The sequence below is a fragment of the Bactrocera oleae genome, chromosome 2, assembly GCF_042242935.1.
Source record: "Bactrocera oleae isolate idBacOlea1 chromosome 2, idBacOlea1, whole genome shotgun sequence".
In the NCBI taxonomy this organism is placed as follows: domain Eukaryota; kingdom Metazoa; phylum Arthropoda; class Insecta; order Diptera; family Tephritidae; genus Bactrocera; species Bactrocera oleae.
Window position 1 is genome coordinate 24,556,848 of NC_091536.1, and position 11,486 is coordinate 24,568,333.

The 11,486-nt window shown below is 30.7% G+C and overlaps 2 protein-coding genes across 10 annotated transcripts; one reads left to right on the forward strand and one right to left on the reverse strand.

Moving 5' to 3' along the window:
* Positions 1-57: 57 nt before the first annotated feature.
* On the reverse strand, positions 58-611 carry Tim9b (Translocase of inner membrane 9b). Its single transcript, XM_036377258.2, has 3 exons — positions 532-611; positions 373-468; positions 58-310 (listed from the first exon to the last, which is right to left on the reverse strand). The coding sequence occupies exons 1-3, from the start codon at positions 550-552 to the stop codon at positions 83-85; spliced, it is 345 nt and encodes a 114-aa protein (XP_036233151.2). The 5' UTR covers positions 553-611; the 3' UTR covers positions 58-82.
* Positions 612-1,098: 487 nt separating this feature from the next.
* SelR (methionine sulfoxide reductase SelR) lies at positions 1,099-9,651 on the forward strand. Of its 9 annotated transcripts, none has more exons than XM_036377264.2 (5): positions 1,482-1,610; positions 1,760-1,812; positions 3,993-4,151; positions 4,224-4,388; positions 8,708-9,651. In XM_036377264.2, exons 3-5 carry the CDS (start codon positions 4,040-4,042, stop codon positions 8,947-8,949), a joined length of 519 nt encoding a protein of 172 aa, XP_036233157.1. In that variant the 5' UTR covers positions 1,482-1,610; positions 1,760-1,812; positions 3,993-4,039; the 3' UTR covers positions 8,950-9,651. The 9 variants fall into 9 exon arrangements, with proteins under 9 accessions (XP_014088737.1, XP_036233152.1, XP_036233153.1 ...); XM_036377261.2 differs by having other exon boundaries at positions 1,486-1,577; XM_014233262.3 differs by lacking the exons at positions 1,482-1,610; positions 1,760-1,812 and adding an exon at positions 1,099-1,281.
* Positions 9,652-11,486: the final 1,835 nt, after the last annotated feature.

Sequence of the window (11,486 nt, forward strand, 5' to 3'; positions counted from 1 at the left end):
CTAAGAGGTAATATGTAGCTTAAAACAAATCTTATGAATAAAGCTAAAACATACGAATATTAATTATTCACTGAATTTTATTTTAAGAGTAGGCTGGTGTTTGTGCTCCAGATGCCGGCATAGGTACTGAGTTTATTCCTGCTGCAACTACCTTTGACGAGGATGTTGAAGCTTGGTCCACTTGTTTCTGGGTCGTTTCAAGCTCTTGAATTCGTTTTTGGTTTATGTCCGTTTGTACTTCAACATAAACATTCATCATTTTTTGATTAAAGCGCGCAAATTTTGTTACACATTTATCTATACAGGTGTTCTATAAATATCAAATGATTTATTAAGCATAATAAATTGATTGTGATGCATTATATTAATTACTTCAGCATTGGTTAATTCACGCTCGTAGAGGGTTTCCACGCATCGCGAAAAGCACAACTCCGTGACTTTATTATATAGTGTCAGAAAATCTTTAAGCTATGATACAAAACAAAAATGTAAATTATTAAAATATACATAACAAATATTAATATTACCCACATTTCGTAAATTTGGATCCATTGAAAGAGATTTTGATGCTTCTTTTCAGTTACTGGAAAATAATTCGTGCCCGTTGACAGCTGTTATGAATATTCACAGTGATATTCCATGAATATAAAATATAATGAATATTACGTCATAATATACATAAATAAATTATTAAACCGATATCAGATACAATAATGGTAAAATCAATATATATTGTGTATCTGGTTAAAACTTTAATACTATATTCAATAGGGTTTATCTCTCTCACGTGCACAACTTATGTAAAAAAAAACTTTTTGTTCCACTAACTTGATGGGTACTTACTTAACTTAACTTACATCAACAGCTGGCGTTGACTTTGAATGTCGTTGTTCTCGTGTTTTCCTCTGTTTATATTTTCCGGCAAAATATCGTCAACATTGTTGTTGCTCCAACCACTACAAACATGGGAAACACCGTCCTTCGCATAATACCCACATACACTTGTATGAACTATAAAAATATACAATGCGCCCGCATATGACGTTTTTCGGTTTTGCTACACCCACTTTGTATCGCCAATTGACCATTCGTGGCTGTCAGTTTTCTTTCGAGTGGCGTGGAAATCACAACATTAACATTATATAGTGGATGAATAAATTTTGTTACTATGTATATCTATTTTTGAGTACAAATTTAAACTTTGTGAATCTAAAAAATATAAGCTAAGCAATAATAAAGGTCTGAGCATTATTGAAAAAGTGAAATAAAAGGCTAATACAGGTAGGTGGAAGCAATGGAACGTAGATATATGAGCAATTTCGCCTCGAAATAAATATGGTGGCCATGGCTCAAGGACAGACGTTTTCAAAGAGGCATGTTGAAAACGTGTAGACATATGTATGCATATAAGTACATACATATTTATATTAAAAACATTGCCCTTATTACCATATATCGTTTTGTGTTGACATTTCGTTACATCGGTCGAATACGAGTACGCTCGAACAATTGTGAAAAGCTGCGCAATTTCCTTCCACATTTGTTTCAAATTTGCTTGATTAAGTAACAATTGAAAAGTTAAGAGTTGGTTCCTAAATTATTCCAAAGAGGTTTTGTAGTTTAAAATATAACCACGTAATATAATTTTGTTAAAAATGTTTATACTTCTTCGGAATACCTATGCTCGGTGCTCTCGTTTGGAAATTATAAACAAATTAACTTGTATAACTGCTCTAAATTGTTCTGTTTCTCCTAAAAGGAATGTGTCAATTATTGGTGGGTCTACATTCATAAATCGAAGAAGTTTCTCAGGTGAGACTAGTTTTGGTCAGTAAGTTGTAGTAAGAGGATATGCGAAAGAATAAAAAGGCAAATTAATATGTGCATAATGTTTCATTACTTTTTGGTTACAAAAGTGTTCGACGCAGTGAAAGTTTTCATTAACTGTTTAGTAAACCACGTACGATCCCATATGTTATACATAAGTATGTATGTATATGTATTGTTAGTATATACTGTACAGTATTTGTAAAATTCGATACATGCGTGCCTATGATTCGAGTATTTACAATTTCAGCATTGCTGAATACAACTAAAGGGTCTACCAATAAGAACGCCGTGATGTTAAAATGAAATAAAATCTTCGCCTGTTTACGTCAATTTTCGATGGTAGGGTGGGTGCAGCATTTCGGTTGAAATTTCGGCTATAGTGCTCTGAATGTTGTCTTCGAGCTCCTCAAGAGTTGCTGGTTGATTGGCTTAAACCTTTGATTTACATACCCCTAGTGAAAATAATCTAAAGGCGATAAACTAATGATTTTGACGACAATTTAACTGGGCCAATTCTCGCAATAAACGAGTCGCAAAACTTTGCACGCAATGTGTCGTAAAACATGAGGCGGCGCACCGTCTTTCATCAAATTCCAAGAAAAAAAGGCGGTCTACATCGTGTTATAACGCCCGCTACGGATAGTAACGGTTTAACCGTATAACACACTAAACGGTAAATTTTTGGGGATACAATTGCGTTTCCTGAATCACACGAGGATTTGACTGACCCCAAAAGCGACAATTTTGTTTGTTGACGAAGCCATGGCAAAGCTTACTAAACACACTGACAAAATTTGTCACAAATCCGTAAACGGACATTGCCGCTACAAGCTGTCAAAATCACGTCATACTTATTGGTAGACGCTGTATTTTCTATTAAAAATAAAAATTGTATATATTAAAACGAATACCAAATTTGGAAAAAAATCTATGTTAAAACGCTGAATATTATTCGTAGCTACACGGGTACGAATTTCTAATATATGCATGTAACAGGTAGACCAAAACATTTCTGTTGTAAATTATAGGACAAATTATTAAAAAATTAAAAATATAAATAAATATAGTTTTGAAATCATATTTAGCTGAAATACAATATATGAAGTCAACTTGTTTATTATTGCAGCACGTATTATATTATATATATATATACAGTGGCGGCAAAAAAAAAGGACACTTAATCAAGTAATCGTTTTTGTTAAACTCTTTTGTTTAAGGATTGGGTGCAAGCGAAATTCCCCGAATACTGCCAATGTAAGGCATGTAAAGGTGGACAATAAAATAAGAACAGAAGAAAGAAGGTCTATTTTGCTGGATCCATTCAAGTCAAGGATTCATCCATGGTTCAAATTTGTGCTCGGTCAGTTAGGAGACGTCTGGTTGAAAATAAACTAAACTAAAGTTGCCAAGCTGTATTAAAAAAACAATGTCTATTCAACAAAATATTGAATATGCACACAATCTTACCTTCCGTTTTAATCATATTTATTAATTTTTTGAAGTGTTTTTATTTTGCTGTCCTCTCCCAATGTGATTCAGCATACCATTTAAGAGCTAATTTTTTTACCATGAAATGTAAAACAACTACTGTATGAACCAATAATAATACATATTATTTGAAATTTTCACTAGTTGTGATAGAACTTTTTTTTTTATGGGTTTTTGTACACTGACCGACACTGTATATTGTAAAACTTTTATATTTATTACACATACAGTAGAATAAATGTATCACATTGTTAAGAGTATTCAGATTAGTTTATCTTAACTACATGTGTACGAGTATATGCATAGCTCTTAAAAAAAAGCTTTCAAAGCCCTCCATTAATTCCCACCATAAATTCGACTTTAAACTAAGAATGACTATCAAAATATCACATGATAGTATACTTATGTATACTTGCAATTTTTTGTTTTTAATTTGAGCATTAACGTTGTGGGATTTATTGAAATAATCAAAATGCCATCTAACTGCAAGATCATTTAATGACGAAGCATTCAAACCAAATTGAAACTTATAAAACCCACTGTCTAATTTCAAATAAACTTAAATATATTAAGAGATAATAAATCATTACTTTCCAAAAAATTTTTGTTTTTAAGGTTTGCGTTTGATTTATAAAATTACAACAGAGTTTTTTTTAAATAAAATATAATTGCAGATAAACCACACGATCGAAAAACTACAGATAGCTTACTTCAAGAAAAGATGGAAAACAAAACTGAAAAAATTAATGTAAATAAGGAAGAGCTAAAGAAACGTTTAACGCCACTTCAGTATCAAGTGACACAAGAAGCAGCTACAGAGCGACCATTTACAGGTGCGTGGTTAATTTTGTGTTTTAAATACTTAACGAAAGTAATATTTTTTGCACATATGTATGTACCTCCAGGTTGTTATAATAAGCACTATGAAAAGGGCGTATACCGTTGTATAGTTTGCCAGCAAGATCTCTTCAGCTCGGATAGAAAATATGATTCAGGCTGTGGATGGCCCGCATTCAATGATGTGCTTGATAAGGGCAAAATAACCCTGCATCGTGATGCTAGTATTCCAGGTAAAGAATGAAAAAATCAACTTAAGTTCAATAGATATTTGCCTGCAACTGTTGTTGTTGCTACTAGATATGCGCGTACTCTAGTGCACGAGTACGTATGTATGTGTATGCATATTGTAGTTACACGCATCGGTGGCAAATATGGAACAGTTCAAATTACATATAGTACATTTGGTGATTTACAAATTTATTATATGCTTTGCTTTTGAATTATTTGAATTGCTTGTTATTTTTTGATTCAATTATAGCCCCTTTGATTTTCAATTTTTGTAACCTATTTTAAATTGAATCTGTAAAAACATAGGTTAACAGGTGTAGAGCAATTGTCAATAGCATATATCTTTACAGCAGCAGTATATATCCTCAAATTAGTTTGGTAACTATTTAATTATAAGTTTCTCGAACTCTTCTGATTTTTATACCCTAAACAGTGTATATTAAGTTTGCCCCGGAGTTTGTAACATACGGAAGAAAGCGTTGCGAACCCTATAAAATATATACATATACATATGTATGTATAAATGTCCGTCTGTGTGCATATACACGAGCTAGTCTCTCAGATGAGATATCGATCTGAAACTTTGCACACGTCCTTTTTTCCCCAAGAAGCTGCTCATTTGTTGAAACCGCTTATGTAGGACCACTAAAGCATATAGCTGTCAAACAAACTGACGATCAAAATCATATCCTTGTTTAAAAACTTTTTTATTTAACGAGATATCTGCGCAAAATTTTGCAAGGATTATTGTCTAACGCAATGGTACAATTTCTGAAGAACCACTGTTCAGATCGAACCACTACAGCATATAACTGCCATACAAACTGATCGATCAAAATCAAGTCCTTGTATGGAATCTTTTGATTTTGTAAAGGATATTATACCATAGCTTCCGAGTAGTGTTGTTTTATTAAATTCATTATGTCAGATAAGTAACTATTAACTTAAACTGATTTTCAATTTTTATTTTTAATTGGCAGTATGTAAATCTCGACCATAATCAAACATAATTTCAGTTTGTGTATTTAGACTTTTAGTTTTGTTTTCTTTTATTTTTGTAGAATGTATGTTCATACTTGTATTGGTATGACATATGCAGTCCTAAATAATTTCATTTAGTGATTTGCAACTATCGCTAACGCTTTTTAGATAATGTCTGGTCTTCCTTTCATAGTAAATTTGTGTATATTGGATGTAGAATTTATTGTATTCGTTTGCTGTATAATACCTATACAATAGAATTGTAAACGAGAGTTCAAGCTTATTTAAAGTTTTTTTGAGCGTGTGCGTCTATTTAAATGTATGTTTTATTCGTCCAAAGTTTTGTAAGCAAAATTTTAAAATCAACGAGTTGCAACATACAAAGCCTTTTGATTTACCTCGTTACTCTATGTTGTGTTCTGTACATATATACATACATACATGTTTCTATAGTGTATTATTAAAAGTTTTGCTCCCTTTAAATAAAAATTTCTCTTCCTTCCTTCTTTTTAACTTGCCGCAATATTTATTACTCGTATGTGTTGTAAAAACACACGGTTTGAAATTTTTAATAAATGCATAATATGCAATTGAAATACTGAACTTAAACACTGGATAATTTCTAAAACTAAAATTAAACAAAATATTGAATATCAATTGAATTTCTAAACATCTCTTCTACATACATACTCGTGCATTGATTATTACACCGCGCTTTTTACTGACACCCATGCACAAATTGGATAAACTGAGAAATTTCAATACACTTATACATATATACAAACAAATTAAATTTGTTAATAAAAAGTAGTAGTAATTTCGAAAATGTTAGGCATGGTGCGAACTGAGGTGCGCTGCTCCAAATGCTCCGCGCATATGGGACACGTTTTTGATGATGGGCCGCCGCCAAAGAATCTACGCTACTGCATCAATTCAGCGTCGATTGATTTTGTACCGCTAAAGCCCAACAGCAACATTGCCTCTGGTTCACCTTCCACAACTGCTTCTTTCTCAAAAGGGCATGTGAAAAAATAATTATCTGTTTACGTACAATTTGTTTTCATTATCTAAACAGGCAAATTTGTTTATTCCTATTTAGTACATACACGAAAATAGTACATATTGTTATATAAAGAAGAAAATAATATTAAAATATATTGTGATGTATAAAAATTGAGAAAAGCGAATGTATTTTTGATAGAAAATGTAATGTGGATCATGATAAAATTGCCTTGGGTATATATGTACATAATGGATATACATATGTATACATATTCGCTATAATTTGTTTCTTTTAAAACTTCGATATTTTCATATGAATTGTCATAAATGGATATTTATATAGGTACAATTTTTTCTTGGGAGAGATAAAATATATTTTACCAGAGAGATATTTGGACTTAATTTCTCTTGAGTATGACGTTTTTCATAGTTTTTATTTACATATACATACATACATACATGGGTAGATAAATTCATTTAAACATTGACTAATTCATATATATAGTTTACAATTAACGCTTGCTGGTGTTTTTATTTTAGTTTGCTTGAAAACTATTTGTTGACTTGATCAATGTGGTTATAAATTGTGGCAAGCGTAGAGAAATTAAAAAATGTCGGTAATTTCGATATATGTTGGTGGCAGGGTTGCGAATTTTTTAATTCAAAAATTAAATTTTCATTTTTTATTTTCGATTCCCAAGATGTTTGGCATTAAAATTTAACTTTTTAATATAATATTAAAAATTGAAAAATTAATTTGTAATCTCAAAATCAGAATCAAAAATTGATAAAATATAAATCGTTTGAATGAGTAAGTTTGCCAACCAGTTGTGGTTAATTTTAAAACAAGTTATTTTGTTTAATAACTAACTACATCTATGCTTGGGATTAAAGTTTTTTTCAATCCGGTATTTAAAAATAAATTCGATTTTTGTGATTAAATTTTTTTATTTTTATTTTTAATGATGTATTTGGGATGCAGGGTTCATATTGATGTTTTCCGTAAAAATTTTCTTCGAACAAATTACATGCATTGTTTATTAATTCTCGAACGGTCAGGGATCGAGTTCCGATCAAGGTTGTAAGTTTCGCGCTCGAATGCCGTAGCTGGTAAATGTACCACATTCTGTGTCTACGTGTTCACTTTAATTACGTTATAATGAATCGGTTCGTTATGCATCAAATTTTTTGTATACTGATATGTTCGGCCACCAATTATAAATTGGCTATTATTTTTTTTTTTTGTTTACATTTTTTTTTTATAATAATTTTATATTCATGTCTTTACCAAATGCAGCTTATCAATATGTTATTAAATGCATTATTTTAAAAGTAAAATATATACAGTTGTTTATATATGAAATTTTGACATTGAAAATAATAAAATTTTTTCGTATATTTTTTCTATTTCTCCCTTTTTCGCTTTTTATACATGTGCCTGTACGGGGGTCTGAAATTTACACTCATTGCAACACACAATTATAAAATAAACGCATTAATGTTTGCTAATACATATTTATATCAAATAATGCATAAACACATATTAAAATCTATTACATACATGCGTCATTCATAAAATAATTGATATGTCATAACATGCATATCCTTTATTTTTGTGTTTTTCAAAACTTGTTAAACAATGCAAAACAACGCTCATGCTTATATTAATTTTATATACAATAAATTAACTGTATTTTAAAATAATAAACTGACATTCTACGTTACTCATTCAAATGCACAAACATTTACTGAGTGCTCTTTGCTGATTTAATTTTTACTTTTATTTAATAATGCAATTTGCATTTATCATCTACCCAAATCATTTCTCTTCATTCTTCTATCATCACTTCGTTGTTATTTTTATTTCCACTTATTTTGCTGTCTATATTCACTGTCATGGCTCATTTTTCACTTGTGCATTTCATATTCTGCTATATTCTATTATTCATTTGTTTTTATATTTGTCTATACTTTCCGTTAATTGTTTTATTATATTTATATATTTTTTTAATTCAATAAAATATTTGTCCTCTGTACCCTCTCAAATTATATTATATTAATAAAATAATAATATGACTCCATCAAAAAAAAAATAAAAACTACCCCAAACCCAAATTTAATTTACACTAATTGCAAATTAACTAAAAAATGCAAAATTCAACTTGAATAATCACACATCTCTATGGATTGTGCATAATTAACATCCTTTGTATTTTTTACCTGCCCATCACCAAATATCTAAAATAATGTATACAAAATAATATGTTGTATTTATATGCATACTATTTATAAATATAAATGCGTATAACCCACTTGTGCAAAACAAATCAATTAAAAGGGGGTAATATTTTACTACTAATTAAACATCCAGAACGCATACGCACAGAAGTACGCTGCGCTCGTTGCAATGCCCATATGGGGCACGTCTTCGAGGATGGACCCAAGCCCACTCGCAAACGCTATTGTATAAATTCGGCTGCAATCAATTTCGTCTCGGCCGACGAGTTGAATGATACTAATGGTGTTGGTTTAACCGAGAGCACGCGCACATCCACCGCCACGCCCATTTTGCAGCAATAACGAACAACATGCGATTGCGAATACCTGAAATGGATAAATGACGAAAACGGTACAAATATCATCGACGACTATGCTGAAAACTGAATTAGATAGTTGAGAAATTTTATTTAAAAAAATTTTTACATACATATTAATGTATGAAAATAAATAATGAATCAACAAGCCAAATTGTGGAACAATGGGAGTTGCCAAACATGATTTACATCTCAATAATATCTAGAGAAACTATCCACAAGAGAATCAGAAAATTATTTTGTTTTAAATTCAATAATAAGCAATTAAATTGTGGTTTGTTATAATCGGTAGGATTTTAAGATACAATAGTTATAAACTAAAAATCTGTAAATGGCGTTTACTCTTCTGGAAGATATGCCCGATAAATTGGAACCAAAAGTATTCGTATATACATATATATGTAGAAATGTATAAACCTCTATGTATGTATGTATATGATGGGCTCTTATCTGTTAGCATCAAATAACGTAAATTAAAAAATATTCGCGGAAAAAGAAAACGCTGTAAATACTTTTTCAAACAATAATATTTATAACAATTATGGTTAAACAGAAACTTTATTTTCCAGAATATTATTGCACATAATTCCAATGTATACCAAATATTTGTACGTAATTTTTATTTAACATTTACTATATTAATATTAAATTATTAGTCACGGTTGTTAATAGTCAATTAGCTTTTCAATTGTTTGTTTCACTATAAATTGTCAATTCCTTCTGTAACTATGTAAATAATGTCTTTATGTTATTTTCTAAACTAAATAAAGAAACTTTGAATTTTTTGATAAAACAAAAAAAAATATTGTTTTTATTTATTTTAACGCATATCGATAATAACAAATAAGGACCCTTCCTTGCGGGTGTAACCGCATATTTTATACTCTGTAGGCAAAACTTTTTATAAAAAAAAGTGGTGCATACAAATTCAACTTTCATTATTCGACGAAAAAGTGCATCGAGCGCGTCGCATTCGGTGAATGGGCCCAAAACCAAATAGTCACCGATCCAGATTTTAATTAGAAAATTTTGTACAGCGACAAGCTCACTTTTGGGTACGTTAACAAACAAAATCGTCACATTTGGAGTGATGATAACCCACAATCCAATGTTGGAACGCAGTTACATCCTCAAAAAGTCACTGTTTGGTGTACTCTATGGGCAGAGGAAATCATTGGTATATATTTCTTCGAAAATGAAACCGGCCATAACCGTACAGCCATTGGGGAACGCTATAGAGTTATGATTAATGCTATAAGAAGCCTCTATTGGATTAAATAGGGTTTGACCATAAAAGCCAATACAAATAAATGAGGGTTAAATCGCTTGAGCAATGGACGTGATTATAATACAGAATTCATAAAAGTGTTTTGTCTAAAGCTTAGATTATATTCACATATTCATAGTATGTATATATGTACTTAATTGACGTTGACGTCATATGTGGTATGTGCCTTAAAGCTATCCTACAAATGGACCTACATATGATTTTAGTTTAGCTCCGAGAAGTGGATTAAATTTCTTAATTTTTAAAGGCAATTTCTACAAAAGCAAATAGCAGAATCAGGTGAGAGAACCTACAACAGAAAATGTAAGTAAATAACATTTATTGAACTCAGAAAAGAGTAAGTGCAACAAATGAATGATGCTATATTAACTATTTAACTACCAGCCAGTCAACCTGTTAAAAATGCAACTTTGAGAATCTATCAAGTGCAAGTACTTATGTATGTATATATATACAAGTACATATGTATATGTCAACATACTTAGACCTAATGTTTAGTTGTAAATAATTAATCAAATAATAAGAAAATATATAAATGAATTAAATTTTTATAGTGTACATGAACAGTGACATGAAGTATCCTCTAATTGGCTACTTAAGATGGTTCTCGTCTTAAGCTGACAAATTACACAACACGAAAAACATGGAACGGTCCTACTATATCATGTTATTATAATATTTTTAAATTTTATATCTAGATCAGCCAAAAAGTCTACCGTGTGGTGACCTATTCTTATCTGGCCACACTTGTGCTAATATTTCTAGTCACTGATTTTCTGAGGTAAGTTGAAAATGTATTTAATCTTGTATTAATCAATTCATTGTAAATAACCAAAGTTTATTCAACTAAAACAATGGTACTTTGCATGCATTTGATTTTACAAATCGTTTTTTATACTCTTGCAACATGTTGCTACAGATTATGGTATAATAGTAAGTAAAACTTGTGATATCTTGATGAAATTTGGTGCACGTGTTACTTTTCAGAAAAGGGCGAAACCAGTTCGTAGATGGACGTTATCGGACCACTGCCAATCTTACAAAACGCCATTAAACCAAAATGTAAATTGGTACAACAAATCGCAAAAGCAAGAGACACTTGTGGTTTGAAAATGTGGAGATATCCTCGCCCCCTAAAAGATTTAATGTATAATTTTCCCAAATCATTCAAGATATATCACCCAATTTTGCACAGGATAAATCATTTCGACACCTTTTGCGACAGCGTGAAAATA

Excerpts from the sequence above, each read along its gene's own strand:
- SelR (XM_014233258.3), top strand. The coding sequence starts at position 1,656 with ATGTTTATACTTCTTCGGAATACCTATGCTCGGTGCTCTCGTTTGGAA. Across the intron at positions 1,813-3,992 it reads AAATCGAAGAAGTTTCTCAG|ATAAACCACACGATCGAAAA; the intron begins GTGAGACTAGTT and ends ATATAATTGCAG. Across the intron at positions 4,152-4,223 it reads TACAGAGCGACCATTTACAG|GTTGTTATAATAAGCACTAT; the intron begins GTGCGTGGTTAA and ends ATGTACCTCCAG.
- Tim9b (XM_036377258.2), bottom strand. The coding sequence starts at position 552 with ATGGATCCAAATTTACGAAAT. Across the intron at positions 469-531 it reads TGGATCCAAATTTACGAAAT|CTTAAAGATTTTCTGACACT; the intron begins GTGGGTAATATT and ends TTTGTATCATAG. Across the intron at positions 311-372 it reads GTGAATTAACCAATGCTGAA|AACACCTGTATAGATAAATG; the intron begins GTAATTAATATA and ends TGATATTTATAG.